The sequence below is a fragment of the Silene latifolia genome, chromosome X, assembly GCF_048544455.1.
Source record: "Silene latifolia isolate original U9 population chromosome X, ASM4854445v1, whole genome shotgun sequence".
NCBI lineage: Eukaryota > Viridiplantae > Streptophyta > Magnoliopsida > Caryophyllales > Caryophyllaceae > Silene > Silene latifolia.
Window position 1 is genome coordinate 3,854,866 of NC_133537.1, and position 18,616 is coordinate 3,873,481.

At 38.4% G+C, this 18,616-nt stretch overlaps 4 protein-coding genes and 1 pseudogene across 4 annotated transcripts; 2 read left to right on the forward strand and 3 right to left on the reverse strand.

The window, feature by feature from the left end:
* Nucleotides 1-3,315: 3,315 nt before the first annotated feature.
* On the forward strand, nt 3,316-8,052 carry LOC141622320 (protein MID1-COMPLEMENTING ACTIVITY 1). The gene is made up of 8 exons (XM_074438372.1): nt 3,316-3,491; nt 3,576-4,313; nt 5,778-6,172; nt 6,505-6,614; nt 6,760-6,831; nt 7,174-7,280; nt 7,603-7,696; nt 7,828-8,052. The coding sequence occupies exons 2-8, from the start codon at nt 3,915-3,917 to the stop codon at nt 7,878-7,880; spliced, it is 1,230 nt and encodes a 409-aa protein (XP_074294473.1). The 5' UTR covers nt 3,316-3,491; nt 3,576-3,914; the 3' UTR covers nt 7,881-8,052.
* Nucleotides 8,053-8,111: 59 nt separating this feature from the next.
* Nucleotides 8,112-8,952, reverse strand: LOC141623161 (uncharacterized). Its single transcript, XM_074439232.1, has 2 exons — nt 8,365-8,952; nt 8,112-8,279 (listed from the first exon to the last, which is right to left on the reverse strand). Exons 1-2 carry the CDS (start codon nt 8,950-8,952, stop codon nt 8,112-8,114), a joined length of 756 nt encoding a protein of 251 aa, XP_074295333.1.
* Nucleotides 8,953-11,060: 2,108 nt separating this feature from the next.
* LOC141623169 (uncharacterized) lies at nt 11,061-12,149 on the reverse strand. Its single transcript, XM_074439242.1, has one exon. It carries the CDS (start codon nt 12,147-12,149, stop codon nt 11,061-11,063), a length of 1,089 nt encoding a protein of 362 aa, XP_074295343.1.
* Nucleotides 12,150-13,743: 1,594 nt separating this feature from the next.
* Nucleotides 13,744-15,818, forward strand: LOC141622321 (SKP1-like protein 1B). The gene is made up of 2 exons (XM_074438373.1): nt 13,744-14,177; nt 15,361-15,818. Exons 1-2 carry the CDS (start codon nt 13,827-13,829, stop codon nt 15,532-15,534), a joined length of 525 nt encoding a protein of 174 aa, XP_074294474.1. The 5' UTR covers nt 13,744-13,826; the 3' UTR covers nt 15,535-15,818.
* Nucleotides 15,819-16,613: 795 nt separating this feature from the next.
* LOC141622322 (pentatricopeptide repeat-containing protein At3g51320-like) lies at nt 16,614-18,544 on the reverse strand (annotated as a pseudogene).
* Between the last annotated feature and the right edge of the window lie 72 nt (nt 18,545-18,616).

The window sequence follows — 18,616 nt, forward strand, 5'->3', positions numbered from 1 at the left end:
TCTTTAATCCTTTATTTAAATCATCTTTAACTAATACATGTGACTAAAAAAACTCTCCTAGGCTAGAATGGCGAGTAAAATATAGTCTAGTCTTCAAGATGGTGAAAATAAAGAAAGAAAATTGATTTGTTTTTCAATTAAAGCACTAAAAAAAGACCAGAAATCTACATAACCATACCCATGGTGAAGAAAGAATATGATTATAAAGGAAGGGACTTAAAGAAGAGAGGAAGTATGGGGAAGAAGCCAGGAAAAAACTTCCAGATCTCCCCCAAATTTCTAAGAAAAAGAGAGAGTTTTATCTCTCCTCTTTCTCTCTCAACTATTCTCTGGTCACCGGGATTATGTATGGAATGGAGTAAGGCTGATCAAACATAAGGGCCAACTTGGCCCGCCCGCCCCTCAGGTTGCTTTAAGTCGGGCCGCATGCAGCCCGGTCCAAACCACCTTAAGCCTGCCCAGCAAGCATGCAGCCTGACCCGACCCATCCCCTATCTCGAGCCGATTCCGAGCAAGCTAAGTCAACTAGGCATAGGTCGATCAACTTGGGTAATGGGTCGATGGACCTGGGTCATAAGTCGGTAGACTTATGTCGTAAGTCAATCGACTTGGCTGTTTTCGAAACAGTTTTCAGGGCCAAGTTTTCCAACGAGTATGAATAGATACATACATATCCATTCATAGAATTCCGTTTGTGACTCTTGACGGCCTTGTCAAAGGGTGCTTATTTCATTAGAAATAAGAGGAAGTATGTGATAGAAATGACTAAATTAAAATTCATATTTCTACCATCTACAAATCATATAAAAACAGAAAAGTTTTCCTTATTTTTCGCCTAAGATTCAAAAGCCGATGTAGTTTTATCTTATGATTGATTTCGCGGTTATCCTAGACTTGTAAGCTGCAAAATACTTTATAAGGAGAGGAGTCCCTTGCGACTCTAAGTTTAACCAAATACAATATTTCTTTTACATATAAAATTATCTTGTTTCATACACTATACTAACCCTTTTTCTCTAACAAAAGTGAATGTTTATTGATCAGTTAGTCTCATTTAAGACGAGAAAAATGTCACCATTTTGATAGTAAAAAGTAAAGTGCCTATTTAATGATAAAAAAAGGTACTTACTTTGTCCGGTCATTTGTGGTCTTATTTCATTTTGGAGTCTCTCAATCAATTGTTGTTCTTTCAATTTTAATAATGAACTTGATGAGCAATTTGATCATTCACACTCAATTTTGATCCATTTATCATTTAATAATTGACTCCTTTTTTTCCTTAGTCTTGTGCTAAAGTCAAATAACAATAATTGACCGGGACAGAGTAAGTATAACTAAAGTTTGTGACTTCCTATAATTAACTTGATAATTTTTTACTAGAAAATGTTCATATTTTATTGTAAAATAATAGTATCATTTATCCGTTTAATTTCAATCGAATTCAACCTTTTAAATTAAAATGTGACTTTTTGAGAGTAAATTGACATGGACAACAATGCAACAAAATGTAGACATACACGAACACCCGTGACTGCCTGGGGCTACATGCATGGTCAATAGTCCGATTGGTCCCTTGATCTATATGGCCTGCTAAATGCTAATGTAGTGCACTAGTGGGGTTGTCAAACACAAATTTTCATAAGATTGATTTTTTTTTTTTTTTTTTTTTTTTTTTTTTTTTTTTTTTTGACAAAGAAGAGTTTATTTTTAGGGTAGTAGATAATGGGTTGTATTTAAAAAAATTAAAAGAAGAAATAAATTCTTAATATATATATATTAGTTGTATTGGATCGATGTAATTTATATGCTACAAGTCTACAATACTTGGATCGATGTAATTTACATCAAAATTCGATGATCTAAAACATGTACTCCATATAACTTGATGATAACATAGTCAACGTAAAAATGACTCATTTATCAAATTTATACGGATATCATGTAACTTCTTGATATCCACATACCACAATCCACATGGATGCATGTTGTTGAATCAACCAAACTATGGTCCCGAGTTATTTAGTTTTAAAGATGTCATCAATTTTATCTCCTTTGTTTTTTTTTTTGGTACGCATCTCCTTTATTGAGTGATGGGTAAGAAACTAAGAATTATCAAACTAGTCGACTCACTAGTTACTACTATTGGTTTTAGACCTATACTCCGTCTTCGACATGGACCTTGGACTTATTTTCAAATTTGATTGTTTTGAGTAATTTTACATTAACCATCGTACAAGGTCATGAGCTATATTAATTAGTTTGACTGTAAAAGTCGAAGTCATAAGGCGAGGAAGAACAAGATTAATACGACTGCATTAAGTGCAATACAAAGTAATAGTAAATCGAACAAAAAATGCAATTCATTTTATTTGTTTTTCTTTTTCAAAAGAGAAATTATGACATTACAATGTATAAGACTTATGCTTTAGCCACTATAATAAGACATATCATGTAAACTCGCGAAAACATTCGATATCTATACTCTCTAAATAAATATGAATAATTGCGGGGTTTTGAGAGGTTAAGACCTAATACTTTGGAATTTTGCGGGGTTTATGAGAAAATAATTTACTCATTTTGTTACAAAAGACCCCTCTGATATTTATGAATTATTCGAGAGTTTATTTATATTTCACGCCCACACCTTAAATAGTTTAGCTACATCGCTAAGTAGGAACGAATTGAAAATATGAGTAGTACGACTTTGTTTGGTACTCAACAGATTATTATTAACAAAGGTAGATTGGTCAAGCAGATTATATATAAATGACAGATTTGATTGATATGTTTGACTAGTATATTTCAATAAGCGGATTTAGTAGAAGTGTTTGGTAATTCTCGAGTTTAGGATAATAGATTGTTATATCTATGTGCAAATGGTTGGCATATTCATTTTCTTTTACAATCTACTAAATTGTCATTTACCAAACACATAATTGAGTATATTAGAGAGTAAAACATGTTAAAAGTTTTGACTATGTTGAAAATTTACCAATCTGCCGTTTACCAAACATCCCCTTATAACTATGATCATCTCTTAACATGTTCTCGTAGATGGATAAAGTAACGACATTTCTGATTTCTCTGCTTGTTAATGTACCGTGTTATCGTACACCTAACCAATAAAATACCTTAATTTTTTTTTGTTTGCTTAGTTTGTTTGTTTTTTATTTTTTATTTTTTTATTACTTATGAGCAATATTATTTATTTCAATTTGATTATTGATTGGGACTACAACAATATCGTCCAACCGATGTACACAAATTTTTTTGTCTCCATTTTAATGTCGTCCAACCGATTTACACTCCGAGCTTAAAAACTACCGAAAAAAAGCATCTGCAGAAAAATGACAATCCAAAGAAAACCAACAAAAAATTGCTATCCAAAATTCCAAACCCAATACACTTCCCTCCCCTTTCTCTGTTATTGCCGACCTCCATTTTACTGCTTATAGACATTCTTATTTCTTAACTCCCTTTCTCTGTAATTTGTTTACCCCTTTTTCTTTTTGCATGTCTTATTTCAGTACTGTATGTAAATTTTATATTTGACTTTTACTTGGTGATGTTTTCAGCATTGACTTCCTTTTTTTCCCATACTAATAACTGTATTTCTATATTTTTCACCTTATGTTTTGTTGATTTTTTTTACAGTTACTTAAAATTTACTGCGGAATTGAACTGAGCTATCGAGTGACAAGTGCAAGGAAATTGAAGATCTCTAAACACATGCACATGCACATGCATGCATTGTAACTCCAACATGTTCATCAATTTAAGCTATGATTTGGGAATTGGGATGATATAATCAAAGATTGGTTAATTGAGGATTTTTGAGAAATGGGTTGTTTTGAAATTGTTTTATTTGGTTAAAAAAATTGAGCTTTTATGGTAAAATAATAGTAGTTGATAAGATGGATGAAATTGGGAATTTAGCAAATGTGGCCCAAATTGCGGGCCTAGATGCCGTGAAATTAATAGGGTTGATAGTTAAGGCGGCGAACACAGCCCGGATGCACCGAAAGAATTGCCAGCAATTTGCGAATCATGTGAAGTTGATTGGGAATTTGCTAGAGCAACTAAAGATTTCAGAGCTCAAGAGGTACCCGGAAACCCGGGAACCTCTTGAGCTCCTTGAGGATGCTCTTAGGAGGTCTTATTTGTTAGTCAATAGTTGTCAAGATAGAAGCTACTTGTATTTGTTGGCTATGGGATGGAACATTGTTTATCAGTTTAGGAAGTCTCAGAATGAGATTGACCGGTATTTGAAGCTCGTCCCTCTCATCACACTCGTTGATAATGCTAGAGTCAGGGTATAATTCTTACTAATTTATTTGTTTTATATTTGAAATTTGTTGTTGCTCTTGCTTTAATTTAGTATGAAACTGTATTGAATGTTACATAGAGTATGAAAATGATGTTGGCCTTTTAAAAAGCCGAATTATGTGTATGGTTTAGGCCCTGTTCTTTCTGGCTTATTTTTAGTCCATTTCAGTTCAGTTCAGCTCTATTTAGTTCAGTTCAGCTCAGTTCAGCCCAGTTCAGTTCAGCTCTAAAAAGCCAGAAAGAACAGGGCCTTAGAATGATTCTGATTTGTTGATAGTGTTGGAAATTTCAAGCATAAAGTGATTTGGGTTAAAAGGGGAATTTTTTCTTTGATGTTTTAGATTCTTGTGTTTTTTTAACAGCAAATTCGGGGCTTACTGCCTTTGCTTGGTTTGGCTTATTTTGTCGCTCAAGTGTCTTTATCTTATATTCCGTATTGTTTACCAGTCATCTAGACGACAAGCATTGCATGAGTTAGGATACTTATGTTACGGGGCTTGTAAATTGCGGTAGAGTACTGGTCTGTCATAATCGAAGCAAAGGCACCATGAAGTCCTAAATTGCGGTAGAGTACTGGTCTGTCATAATCCAACCCCCTTACCTCGCCATTGATGGAGTTGTTGTGGTACTGGGTAATGTTGTTGTTGTTGTTGTGTTCTGTTCGTTATTTAACGTCAAGGAAAAAGTCTATGAGTGAACTTTGGTATTATACAGCAACCCGATATCTGATTCTTGACCCGTGCTTATACAGCAATGACGCAGCTGTTTTTTGGTCGACTTTGAGCTGTGATATAGGACTATAGGTTCTTAGTATTTACTCAAGGAGTCTGGGAGGACCATGATCAAAGTAGTGCTTCTGTGATTACTGTGAGTTAATACATTTATAAAATGCATTATGTTAAATCTGTCATATGTAAAGGCTCGCCCTGTGCATTTATGAGCACGCGCCTTTTCTTGACAGAAGAATGATCCGGTTAGATAAGAAGCAATACAAAACAAATTAACGTTTTTGAGTTATCAGTTCTTTCTTTTACTATTCTACAGCCAGCAACACCGTGTTAACGGTCACCTGAGCAAAATGAAATGACGATTGAGTGAATTTAGATTTGAATGTCATCTTCTCGGCTTCTCCTGTTCTATCTATATTTGTCCACGCTTGAGTCACTTTTTTTTTTTTAACACAAGGGATCGACTTCCATTACCTTGCCATTGGCGGGGTCTTTGAGGCATTGGGGGTACTTGTAGTGCTGATCGTGTTTTTGTTCATATTTGAATTGGGGGTACTTGTAGTGCTGATCGTGTTTTTGTTCATATTTCATTGCTGTTCAAGAACTCGTTCAAAATGTGGTAACCGCTGCCCCAGGAAGACAAGATCAGTCGTTAACCTATCCCGCTTCCTGTTAACCATTTGAATTTTATCTGTGTGAGTTGACTTCTAAGCATATATGCAGGAGAAACTACATGTCATAGAAATGGATCAACGCGAGTATACTCTAGACGCGGAGGATGAAAAGGTGCAGCAAGTGATTCTAAAACCAGATCCCTGTAATAATGATACTGTCGTATTGAAGAAAACACTTTCTTGTTCATACCCAAAGTGCTCTTTTGACGAAGCACTTAGAAAAGAAAATGAAAAACTCAGATTGGAACTACAACGATCACAAGCTAATTGGGATGTTGCTGAATGTGAAGTCATCGAGCGACTGCTGGAGGTTACACAAACTGCTGCAGGGTTTTGTGACGCAGAAAAGCGTTTGCCAGTGAAAAGTCCAAAGCCAATCCAACCTCCTCCTGATGAAAAATACTCCCTTGATGCAGGATCTCCTAAGAAAAGTGATACTTTTAGGTTAGTATTACAGCATAGAACTTGTGTCTTACTTATATCTATGATGTTTCTCGCTCGACTTCCTCTATATGTGACTGGTTGCTTTTAATAGACAACTTCCTCATACAGCCTAGCAAGTTTAACACATGAGAAACTTTCCGAGCTATACGAGGTCGAAACTTCTTGGCTTGTCGAGTAATACTCTACGTTTGTACATATAGCTTAACAACTTTAAAGCTAATTAGATCTTGTTTATTCGGTTTTAGGCTTTTGATTTGGGGAGGTTGAAAATTTAGGGACATTTTTTAGCAGTTAGCTAGAGGTCATTTTTCATAGCTAGTGATTGTGTGCAGGACTACCTCTTCATTTTCATCAAACCGCAATCTTCTTTCAAGCCAAGGCCCGAATCAGCTGCAAGAATGGAACACTGATTTGCTAGATTGTTGTTCAGAGCCTTGCCTGTGTAAGTATCGTTCATGTCCCTTACACTTTTGGCCGTGGTTGTCATGTCTTTACCTTGCTATATTTTAGCTCAATATCGTTCTTTTTAGGATATTATTTCTGCAAGCTTTGCCCTATTAGCTCAACAATGATCTTCGGTTTTGCAGGTTTAAAAACTTGTATCTATCCTTGTGGTACTTTTGCAAAAGTCTCAACTGTGGCAAATAATAGACACGTGTGTAAGTCTCATATCTAAAGCTCTCAATCTCTCATATAAAGGATTGCTTATTACAGAATCTTCGTACCGTTAAATGACTTAAATCCATGTAAAGTTTCTGATGGATCTCGAGAGTGAACATGTTTCTTAGGACAATTTTTTGGATAACAAGGTGCTGCTTTTCTGCCTGATATTAATGAGAAGACTAAAAGTTTCTTGTACCCATTCGAAGTTTTCAACTGATTTAAACTTTGATTATTATTAATCGCTCCATATACATGTAAAGATACAAATACAAGAAGTGTAGGACAGATTCTTAAAAGGTGAAGCTTACAGTATGTGATTTTCACTTTGCTATTGACAGCTTCTGCTGCTGCCTGTAACGAGTTGCTGGCTTATTCTCTGGTATTATCTTGCTTTTGCTACACTTGCTGTGTCAGGGGGAAGCTCCGGAAAAAGCTGAATATCAGTGTAAGTTTCTGTTTATTTATGACCAGTCTATTCAGAATAAAATGAGCACCACCGACTCTTCTAGACGTCACATACCCAACTTGTCGTGTGTTAGGTGCCACTTAGGCACAGGAATTGTCCGACATGGTAGGAAACTTAAAAACCTCGTTTTAGACTAAAAAAACATTACAGTATATCACAACTGTCGGACATGCATCCGTGTCTGATACTTTGATACGTGTAACCTAGTCTATCATGCCTTCCGGATTTTCTTTATTTTGATGTCTAGCCCTTCAACATACCACAAGTGGCTGCCGAAGCTTAAAAACTTCTCATATTGCAGGGAGGTGTTTTTGACGACTTCCTCTCCCATCTCATGTGTTGCTGTTGTGCTCTTGTTCAAGAATGGCGAGAAGTGGAAACTCGTGGTGCTTACGGTAGGCACAGTTAAAAATATTGTTGTCTGATACGCGTTGTTCTGGCTCGATAAGTTGATCGATACAGTATGAATTTGTGACATTCATCTTCGGTTTCTTGTTCTAATCCACACTACTGTTACTTCTTGCAGGTGAAAAGAAGACAAAAATTAACCCGCCGCCTCCTCAGTTCATGGAATCATAAAGGAACATGCCTGTTCAAGAGTCGTATATACAGAGGTAATTGTTCAGCAGTTGCTATGCTGTGAACAGATATTCTTACAATTGACTGTACCGCGACTCCTATCTGTAAACTTCTCCTGTACTAATTGAAGGCTACAATGTGATTATTTGTACCTAAGCGGAAATCATTGGAAATTAAACATTTTTTTTTTTTTTTTTTTTTTTTTTTTTTGACAGCTGTAAAAATAGGATATTACAATCGCATGGCTTGTTTGGCCAACCCATGCGCTAGAACGTTCAGACGCCTCGGAATAAAACTAAGACTCAAGCAATGAAATAAACTAAGCCGATCACGAAGATCTGCAAGAATCCCCGCAATCAAGTGATCTTCCTTTTCGAGCCCCGCAATTTGATTGATTAGCTGCAAACAGTCAGACGATAAGTCAATGTGAAGAAACCTCCTTTCCTGTGCCCATACCAAAACTTCTCTGACTCCTAGCGCTTACGCTTTGCATTGCGATTACGCCTGCGCGCACCATCCCCCTCTCGAGTTCCTGCCCCGTATGGTCGAAAGCAATCCACCCGAACGCCGCATCCAATCCCGGTACCCAGCTAGCATCCACTTTGACCCTTACCACCTCGCAATTGCTGTGATTTCCAATAAGGCGGACGGGGTATCCATTGCGTATAGCCGCCCTTTCTTCATACGTCGAGCCTTCTTCGGAAGTTTGTAGCAATGACAGGGGTTGCTTTGTAAGTGAGGAGTTGCACAGCATTTGTATTTTCTCCCTAATTGAATTATAAAAACATCCCGTTATTGTAGACGAGTTCAAATCCAACTTCTGGAAGATGACGTTATTCCTTAACGTCCACAAACCCCACAGAACTGCCACAAAGGTAATAAGATTGTCCTCACTCCCTCCAGAATTGGACAAGTAACTTAGCCAGTCATAAATCCAATCCGAAATCGAAATACCTGTAGCACTGTCAACCCGGATGCCAAGTGTTGAACCCGCCCATAATCTTCGAGTGAGGCTACAGTCGCGAAAGAGATGTTCCACTGTTTCAATGCATTTCTGATCGCCTCCGCACATACTACAGTAAGGATCAACATCCAGCTTTCGTTTAAGGAACTCACTCCCGGTGGGTAGAGCCTTCACGATGATCCAAGTGTTGAACCCGCCCATAATCTTCGAGTGAGGCTACAGTCGCGAAAGAGATGTTCCACTGTTTCAATGCATTTCTGATCGCCTCCGCACATACTACGAAAGAAGGATCAACATCCGACTTTCGTTTAAGGAACTCACTCCCGGTGGGTAGAGCCTTCACGATGATCTTCCAGAGTAGTATTTTCCAAACCCTAGGGACTGGTAAATGCCATAGCGTTTTCCTACAGAACTCCCTTCCTCGATCATTGATTCTTGTTCTGTCTTTACTGGTGCCTCGTGTGGCCATATAGCTGTCGAAAATTAGTCCATAACCGCTCTTAACCGTAAACATCCCGGTCTTCGTGTATGGCCAGAACACCGAGTCCCTCAATCTGATTTCGCTTGATGGGATGGCAAGAATCCGAGTTGCCCACTCCTCTTCGAATACCGCGTTAATAAAGCCAGCATCCCACTTTCCATTCTGATGGAGAAGGTTCCTTACCTGCAAATGCGCCATATGACTATGGTTTAACTCGAGCCACACACTCTTCGGTTCCGGGCTCATGCCCCCCACCCATCTAGATGTCCACACATTCAGCCTCGAGTCCATTCCAATCTTCCAGCCAATGTTATCCAAAACAAAAGATAGCCCATGTAAAATGCTACGAATGCCCCACGAGCTTCCAGAACCGCTAATGGGGCGCATGTCATGCTGGAAAACCGGAGAACGAAACAATTTTTGTCTGAAGATTCTGCAGAATAAAGAATTTTCCCCAGAGATAATTCTCCATCCATGCTTGGCAAGTAAAGCCTGGTTGAGGCATTCGACATTTCTGATTCCTAGCCCGCCTGCACTCTTAGGTAAACTCAGGAAGTTTTTGCTACACCAGTGAACATTATTCCCCATCTTGCATCCTGCCCACCAAAATTGTGCCAAAATAGAGTTGATCTTTTTTGCCACACTTACCGGAATTTTAAAAACCGATAGGAAGTAATTTGAGAGATTGGATAGAACCGATGAAATCAGGGTAAGACGACCCGCTGGTGATAGAAAAATCCCATTCCATGAAGATATACGTCTTGTGATGTGCTCGATTAGAGTACTAAAAATGTCAGACTTTGAGTCATTAAACTCTGCCGGGATCCCCAAGTATTTTCCAATGCCCTTATTCTGTCGAATCATGAAAGTCTTCATAAGCCGTTGTGCCCTTATCAACGTAATATTTGGGCTGAAAAGAATACCGGATTTATCTAAATTCAATTGCTGCCCGGAGGCCTCACAATAATCAAGGATGATCCTCATGAGATTAAGGGCAGAGTTACCCTTATCCTTAAAGAAGAAAACCGAATCATCTGCAAAAAACAGGTGAGTAATTGGTCGGGTTTGTCGAGCAAGCTGGACTCCATGGATTTTCTTAAGTCCATGTGCATGGTCAATATTACTGGAAAGCACCTCCATACACAGTAGAAATAAATAAGGTGACAGGGGGTCACCTTGCCTTAGCCCGCATCTCGGACGAAATTGAGGCAATGGGGTCCCATTTACGAGAATTTCGTAGCTCACAGAAGTGACACAGTTCATAATCAAACCCCTCAGATGCTGAGGGAACCCAACCTTATCCAAAACCGCCTCCAAAAAATCCCATCTAATTCTGTCATAAGCCTTACTCATGTCTGCTTTAAAAACACCTTGGCCCAGCCGCCCCTGTTTATGGCAAGAAATTTTATGGATTGCCTCATGTGCCACCAGGATATTGTCACTAATACACCTCCCTGGTAGGAACGCATTCTGTGTTTCGCCGATCAGAGATCCCATAATTTTTGCCATCCGATTGGCTATACATTTGGACACAATTCTCATCATAACATTACAGAGGCTTATAGGCCGATAATCAGAAACTCCTTCCGGACTCTCCTTTTTAGGAACAAGCGTAATAAAAGTTCGATTCACTTCCTTAAGAAGCCTACCTGAGTTCAGGATGGAGAGGACCGCTTTTGTAAAATCTCGTTTCACCATGGACCAACACCGTTGATAGAAAATTGCCGGAATGCCATCAGGCCCCGGCTTCGAGCCCCATTTGGAAGACCGCCGTACGGACTTCTTTAGCTGAAAAAGGCCTACTGAGCCGATCAGTTTCATCCTGGGATATCTTACACTTCAGATGTGTGAGAGATTGTTGCAAGGCAGACTGATCCCGCCACACAACCCCCTCCTCCTCAGCTAAGAAGAGATCCATAAAAACTTTCTGGAACTCACCCCGCACTTGTCCCTCCTCATAAAGCCATTCCCCCTCCGAGTTTTTCACCCCGTGAATATGATTCCTTCCCGCGCGTCCTTTCACCCAGTTAAAGAAGAATTTTGTACAAGTATCCCCCTCCGCCATCCACTTAATTTTTGCACGCTGTTTCCAGAAAACCGCTGTTGCTCGTGCAAACTCAGTAACTTCCTCGTTTGCTTTTGAGTACTCCTCCTCTCCACCCCCATTGATGGCCAGAGTCATGCCATTTTCTAATCTTTGATCAAAATCGTTCCATTTCCCACCCCATTCAGCTCTTTTGTCCAAAGTCCATCTTTTGACACTTGACCGAACCCTGGATAACTTCCTGGTTACACGGTAAGCCGGTGACCCCGTATCCTCCATATTCCAAGCATTTTGAATCCTTTCCAAGCACGCCTCATGGTCCAAAACCCAAGCATCCAGTTTGAAGGGTTTACTTCCAGTGGTTCCCACAAGATTTAAATCTACTTCAATCGGCGCATGATCCGATATTTGGATGGGGTAATGTTTAATACCGGTATTTGGAAACATAGAAAACCAATTCTTAGAACCATAAGCTTTATCAATGCGCTCATAAACCCTCCCATTACCCTTCCTATTATTACACCACGTGAACCGGGGACCCTTAAACGGAATGTCGATCAGTTCATTACGAATTTTCCACAAATTGAACTCCTCAGCTCCCCCTATAGCCCTTTGACTTCCACTCAGCTTATCACTCCTATACTCAACTTGGTTAAAATCACCAACCATAAGAAATGGGTATTTACACGTCCTAATCCAATCCTCAATTTCGCATAGACTAAAGCCCGCGAACTCACACACGGTGCCCGTAGACAAGAACCAAGTACCATAACATACCATTATATTTTCTTACTGAAAGGATGATAAAATTATTACATGCCATTACCAATTCCATACGCGCTTCCTTGCGCCAACCTACCCATAAGCCCCCCGAAGCCCCTACGACATCCACACCAAAACACTTAACAAAACCGGACGCCCTAAACATGGGGTAAATACGACTAGCGTTACATTTTGTCTCAATTAAAAAAAGAAAATCATAATACTTGCTACCTAATAACGCTCTTATTTTGGGAATTGTAGGGGCGAGCGTATTGTTGAGACCCCTACAATTCCATACTAAGCCAATCATGGTGAACGAGGAGGTTGTGAAGGCCCAACCTCCGCAAAGCCGTTGTCATCAGATAATGTTCCACCTCCATTCACAGATGGGAGAGACGAGTCACTAGATTCGACCATTACAACATCTTCCACATTGACACGAAAACCCCAAATTGGTTTTGGTGTCGGCTCAGGTCCCTGTTTTCCTTCTCCACAAAACCTCTTAGCCATTTGTCGCAGATATTCCTTTGCTTTTTCAACAGATTCACGAGCCCCTTCAGGAATGATGTATTCCCCTGCATCAGAACAACATTTCCTTTTCCTTGCTCCTCTAATTTCCTTCTTGAACTCATCTTTAAACTCAGAGGTATGGTACACATCAATTAAACATAATTGGTATGGTTCTTTAATTCGTTTGGGGAAGATTTCGCATATTAATTACAAGTTTTGCACATTAAAATCATCAACGAAACCCGTTAGTCTGTCACACAACTGCTCCGGTGCTACCTGCTGATGCACATGACAAAAGTCGACATAAATAGTTATTGTGCACTATTTTGGTACGTCGTTGTTAAGTTTGATTAAAATGTTCCTTTCAAACAATTGACCGAGACGAAGGGACTATCAATTGGGAGTATGGATCTCTCCATTTCATTTTCTCTTCATTTCCTTCCATTTCCTCTAATACAACAATATGAAATCATTATTCATCCTCCAACTCATCAAACAATCAACCGTTGGATCGTTTCAAAACGAAATCTTGAACGTTAATAAGAAATGGAAGGAAATGGAGAGAAGCATAAATGGAAAGAATCCCAATTGATCAATTGGATGATGTGTTAGAAAGAAAGAGAGTAGTAGTGAGATACTCAAGATGAACACAAAAGTCGGACGAGCTAGTCGTGCTTAAGGCGATAATATTTGTTTACAACGATAAAATGAATCCAAATACTGGACGATAATAAGAGAAACCTTTTACTATACGCCTCTATACCTAGACAACCAGCCTTACCATATGACACGTATTTGAATTCGGTTTCAATTAAAACCGTTATTACTTATTAATATTGCTTTAAACAAGAATTTGTGAAGTAAAAAAGAATCTACTCACTAGTCACCAATCTAATTACAATTCAAACAATTCGGAATATAAGATCCCAATTTCCTAATATTTTTTTGGAAAGTTATTACTACAAGTCTACAACTACTTTCTTTACTTACCAATATTACCTACCACAAATCAAAAACCGACACGTACCCCACAAACAATTACTCCTCAACATAACCACAACACCGCATCGCACCCCCCTATAAATTCTCCATCAAACCCTCATTTCTCAATCCACAGTCAATTCTCTCCAACTATTTCCCCCAAATCACATTCTCTCTCTCTTAGGGTTTCAAAACACACCAAAAATGGCGACAACAGATCGAAAAATAACCCTAAAAAGCTCCGACGGAGAAACCTTTGAGGTCGATGAAATTGTAGCTATGGAGTCTCAGACGATTAAGCACATGGTTGAAGATGATTGTGCTGATAATGTTATTCCTCTTCCTAATGTTACCAGTACTATCCTCGCTAAGGTTATTGAGTACTGTAAGAAGCATGTTGATTCGGCTTCGAGTAATTCTGCTGATACTACCGCTACCGGCGCCGCAACTGCCACCGCTACCGGTACTGGTACTGCTGCTGTTGATGATGATCTGAAAGCTTGGGATGTTGAGTTTGTCAAAGTTGACCAGTCGACTCTCTTCGATCTTATCCTTGTATGTTTAATCGATTCTTTCTCTTTTGTTTTTGAATCGTTTAGTTTATTGATTGCGATTTTAGGTGTTATTTGCGAAGATTAGTTGTTTTGTTGTTGTTAGAGTTGCGAATTATGGTTGATAATGTGAAATTATGTGGTGGATTAGAAGGATAAGAGTGAAATTTGAGGAGTTTAGAGTTAATTTACTTAGTTAGTGTTTGCTTTTGATTCTTAGAAGAGATTTCTTCGTCGATTCCTTTTTCTTTTTGTTTGTCTTGAATGTTTGTTGATTGCTAATTGAGGCGTTAGATGCGTGGATTACTAGTTTTTGTTGTCATTGTGTTCCGAATTCTTGAGTTAGTTGATTGGCTAGGGTTTTCTTTCAATTTTGTATGTTTACTTGTTTGTCTTGTTGATTAATGATTATCTTGTTGAACAGCTTCCAGAAAATTATGTGTTAGGGAGTATATCAGAAACAATAATTTATCTAATTAGTTGTTTGATTGTGTCAATGATTATTACAGACCTAAACTTAGAGCCTCAGGAGGCAAGTAATAGCTATGGGAGTAATTTTTTGTGATTATACGGTCGCTATGTATGTTCTGTTGAGGTTTTTTCACGTTAGATTGCAGATATATTGGGATTTGTTTGTTTCAAACCTTTTTACATAGCCTATTAAGCAGTTATGGAGTGGAGTATCTCGCAGATATATTGGGATTTGTTTCACCGTTCCCTGTTTTTGTTATGCACTTAACGCTCCCTACCTACTTGTAGCCCTGAAATTATGAAATTATATAGCTAGTTTGTCGCATTAATCGCGAGCTAATATATTTTTATGACTATTTGTCCCCCTCCCATGTAAATGGGGCTTTTCGCTTAGAACTTCTCTTCCCTCTTGTATCATGTATTTTACTGGATTACTAATGCTTTTGATTTATTGCGGCAATATTTATGTCGATCTATGCAAGTATTCTACCTTTTCTGAACAAGTTATCTAACTTAAAACCCAGTATTTCGACGGTTAAACTGATATTGCTTCTTATGCACATGAGGTTTTTTAAATCAACCATTGATGTTTCTTTGTCATGTAATAACTCCGTAAATGTGTGCCAGCTGCTGAGGGCTCTGATTATGTCTTCTCTTGAGAATTATCGTCTTTGTGGATTTTGCTCGTTTATTTGACTGAGTTTTGTGACTTACAGGCTGCCAACTACCTGAACATCAAGAGCTTGCTGGATTTGACTTGCCAAACTGTTGCTGACATGATCAAAGGAAAGACACCTGAGGAGATAAGGAAGACTTTCAACATCAAAAACGACTTCACACCAGAAGAGGAAGAGGAGGTCCGCAGGGAGAACCAGTGGGCCTTCGAATGATTGCCCGGCTTAATTAATTAATCAGTGTGGAAATGTGTAATCAGACAATTCGATTATCATTTTCGTGGCCTTTTGTTTATCTTTGTTTTAAGAACTAAGAGTATGTTAATGCCTTAATGGTGGTACAAGGTGGCGTTGTAAATTAACAATGGTCTTCAAGGGAGGTTGCTGTTCGTAGATGGACATCATCCCTCATTTTCGCACCTTGTAATTTTGTGGTAATTATGGTACTTGATGTCTATGACATGTTATTAATATGGGGCGTTTCAGCTCTTTCGCCTTCATTCATCTCTTTTTTGTTTGATAATTGATGTATGATGTATGTCTGGTATTATGTCAAGCAAGTTGAGAGTGCAGCTGAACTGCTGAAGTCTAATTCCAGAAGGAAGTAGAAATGAGCTTTGACACCGTGTAATTTGAACCGTTATTCACCTGGCAATTAGCTGATAACATCCACCGAATTCAACAATTATCGCGTATTCAATTTGGTTTGTTTTTCGGCTAATATTCATATTCATTAGAGTTAGGAAACCACCAATATTACAAGGGATTAGACAGACCTAGGAAACTGCCCAGAATTACAAGTAGCTGAGTGCCGGAGGTAAAAACACATGATGCGATTAAGATGAAACCAACATCATCTACAGTTCGGCGAAAGATTATATTAGAAAAAAAGGCAGCGCGGTTGGACGTGAAAGTGGTTTATTAAAACCCATAAATTTAACTAATGGAGTCATCAAACCCATAAAATGTGAATTTAACGCAATTTTAATTTCCCGTCAAAATCTTACCAAAAAAAATCAACAGACAGATATATTTCGTTTCCTATTATTACTTCGTAATAACTACGGAGTAACTTACAAGTTGGTCCATCATTGGATCAGCTGTATTTTCGCTACAAAACTGAACAATCGCTAATTGAAATGTGAGTATAACCTATCAAAAGAACAGAACAAATTTTCACACTTTGATCAGAGATGTAAGCTTGAGACGGGCAAAGAAACAGCAATATAATCAATCCTTTTGCCAAGATGTGCTCTTCAGAGCCCTTTCGCGAACACATGCACTTCACAGTTCTTTCGTGAAGACGCAGGCGTCTTTCGCAGCATTACACATTGCCACCACTTTTAGTGTTTGCCCAACCCACTGGTAAAGTCACCCAATCTCATCAATTTAAGCACTAGTCTCAAAAACCAGGTCTAAGGTTGACACACTATGTTTGATAAGGAGTGTTCTTGGGGCCGAGAATTAGAATCGCTATGCCTAAGAGCCTCATTTATCATCATAACTACATCCTCTCCACATTCCATCCTATCTGCTACTCTTAAATTGTGAACAATTTCTATCAGATCGACAAGATTACAACCAGGCAATCTCCCAGTGAGTGTTTTCTTCATCAAGTTTTTGACCTCGGCAGCATTTTCCCATAGACCAGCTGCTGCATAAATGTTGTAGAGTAGAGCGTAGCACATTGGATTGTTTGGTTCTAATTCTATCAGTGCTTTGGCTACTTGTTCACCTAGAGATGTTTCACATTGGAATCGGCATGAACTTAGCAAAGTTGCCCACACTACAGATTCAGACCGCATATCAATGACACAGTCGCTGACATTCCTAACAGTCTCTAATGCTTCTTGCAAGAGGCCATTGCTTGCAAGAAGATTAGCCATGCACCAATAATGTGCAAAATTGGGGTTTAAACCATATACATCAACCATCTGTTGGAAATATATTCGTCCTTCTTCCATGAGCTCTGCACTGTGTACAGGCACAAACCATATACATCAAGTTCTCGTAGACTTGAGAGTGCATTCTTGCGAGTTTCCATTTCATTACTCAACTTAGTCGAAAGAACCATATCTCCAAATAAACGAAGCCCATCCCTAGGATCGCCATGGAGGCAATGACCCAAGATCATTGAATTCCAACAAACTAAATTTTTCCTTGGTAAACTATCAAAAATAGCACACGCCACATCTACTTTACGACATTTATTATACATATTGATTAGGGCCGTGTTTACAATCAAATTCAAATTCCACAATCTTCTAACTAGAAACCCATGTACAGAAGCTCCCTCTTTGAGTGTAGCAGACCTTCCACAAGCCGTAACAACATTAACCACAGTCGTATCGTTCTCTAATACCTCTTTAGTCACCATCTCCCTAAAAAGCTTCAAAACCAGGCCCGGATTCTTACCCTGCAGATAACCACTCATCAAAACATTCCAAGACACCACATTTCTCTCAGGCATTACATCAAACACCTTATGTGCACTCTTCAAATCACCCATTTTCGCAAAGCCATCAATCATCGAATTCCACGACACGGAATCTCTCTCAAGCATTCCATCAAACACTTTCAATGCAATCTCAATCACACCACAAGAAGCATACATATGAATCAATGAATTCTCAATTTGTAAAACACCATTAAATCCATACTTAATCACTTGCCCATGACACATTTCACCCAAATTAACATCACTCAACTTAAAACAACAACTAATAATGGAGGAAAAGTATAAGAATTAGGGAAAATCCCACCATTTTTTAAAAAGTAAAAATGCACACCTTTTGATGGCAAACAACTTAAAGAACACGCCTTAATCACAGTATTAACACAAACAATACCTGGGTTTTTAATTAAATCAAAAACCCACACAATGTAACGCAAATCTTCAACAAAAGATGATAATTTTAGCAATTTACTGCATAAAAAAGGGTTTTGTATTCTACCAGAAGTTATTAATTGTGCATGAATTTGATAAATTTGGGATCTTTTTAGGTTTTTATGATCTAAATAGTTTGAAATTTGATGAACAATTGAAATATTATTATTATTATCATCATGAATAAAATAATGAGGGAAATATTGTGAAAAAGAAGGGTATCTTCGGCATGAGATAGTTCGAATTAACACTCTAGCCATTCATCTGAAATTGGGTTTAATTTATTTTTGAATTTGATTTCCGCCATTAACGTACATTCACGATTCTTTGCTTTCTCTCTCTATTTGTTTCTCTCTCTAAAAAAATCATGTTAAATGGGGTGCAAAGGATGAGGTTGATACGACGTCGTTT

Excerpts from the sequence above, each read along its gene's own strand:
- LOC141622320 (XM_074438372.1), top strand. The coding sequence starts at position 3,915 with ATGGATGAAATTGGGAATTTAGCAAATGTGGCCCAAATTGCGGGCCTA. Across the intron at positions 4,314-5,777 it reads TTGATAATGCTAGAGTCAGG|GAGAAACTACATGTCATAGA; the intron begins GTATAATTCTTA and ends GCATATATGCAG. Across the intron at positions 6,832-7,173 it reads GGCAAATAATAGACACGTGT|CTTCTGCTGCTGCCTGTAAC; the intron begins GTAAGTCTCATA and ends TGCTATTGACAG.
- LOC141623161 (XM_074439232.1), bottom strand. The coding sequence starts at position 8,952 with ATGTGCGGAGGCGATCAGAAATGCATTGAAACAGTGGAACATCTCTTT. Across the intron at positions 8,280-8,364 it reads GCGTAATCGCAATGCAAAGC|CTAATCAATCAAATTGCGGG; the intron begins GTAAGCGCTAGG and ends GACTGTTTGCAG.
- LOC141623169 (XM_074439242.1), bottom strand. The coding sequence starts at position 12,149 with ATGGTATGTTATGGTACTTGGTTCTTGTCTACGGGCACCGTGTGTGAG.
- LOC141622321 (XM_074438373.1), top strand. The coding sequence starts at position 13,827 with ATGGCGACAACAGATCGAAAAATAACCCTAAAAAGCTCCGACGGAGAA. Across the intron at positions 14,178-15,360 it reads CTCTCTTCGATCTTATCCTT|GCTGCCAACTACCTGAACAT; the intron begins GTATGTTTAATC and ends TGTGACTTACAG.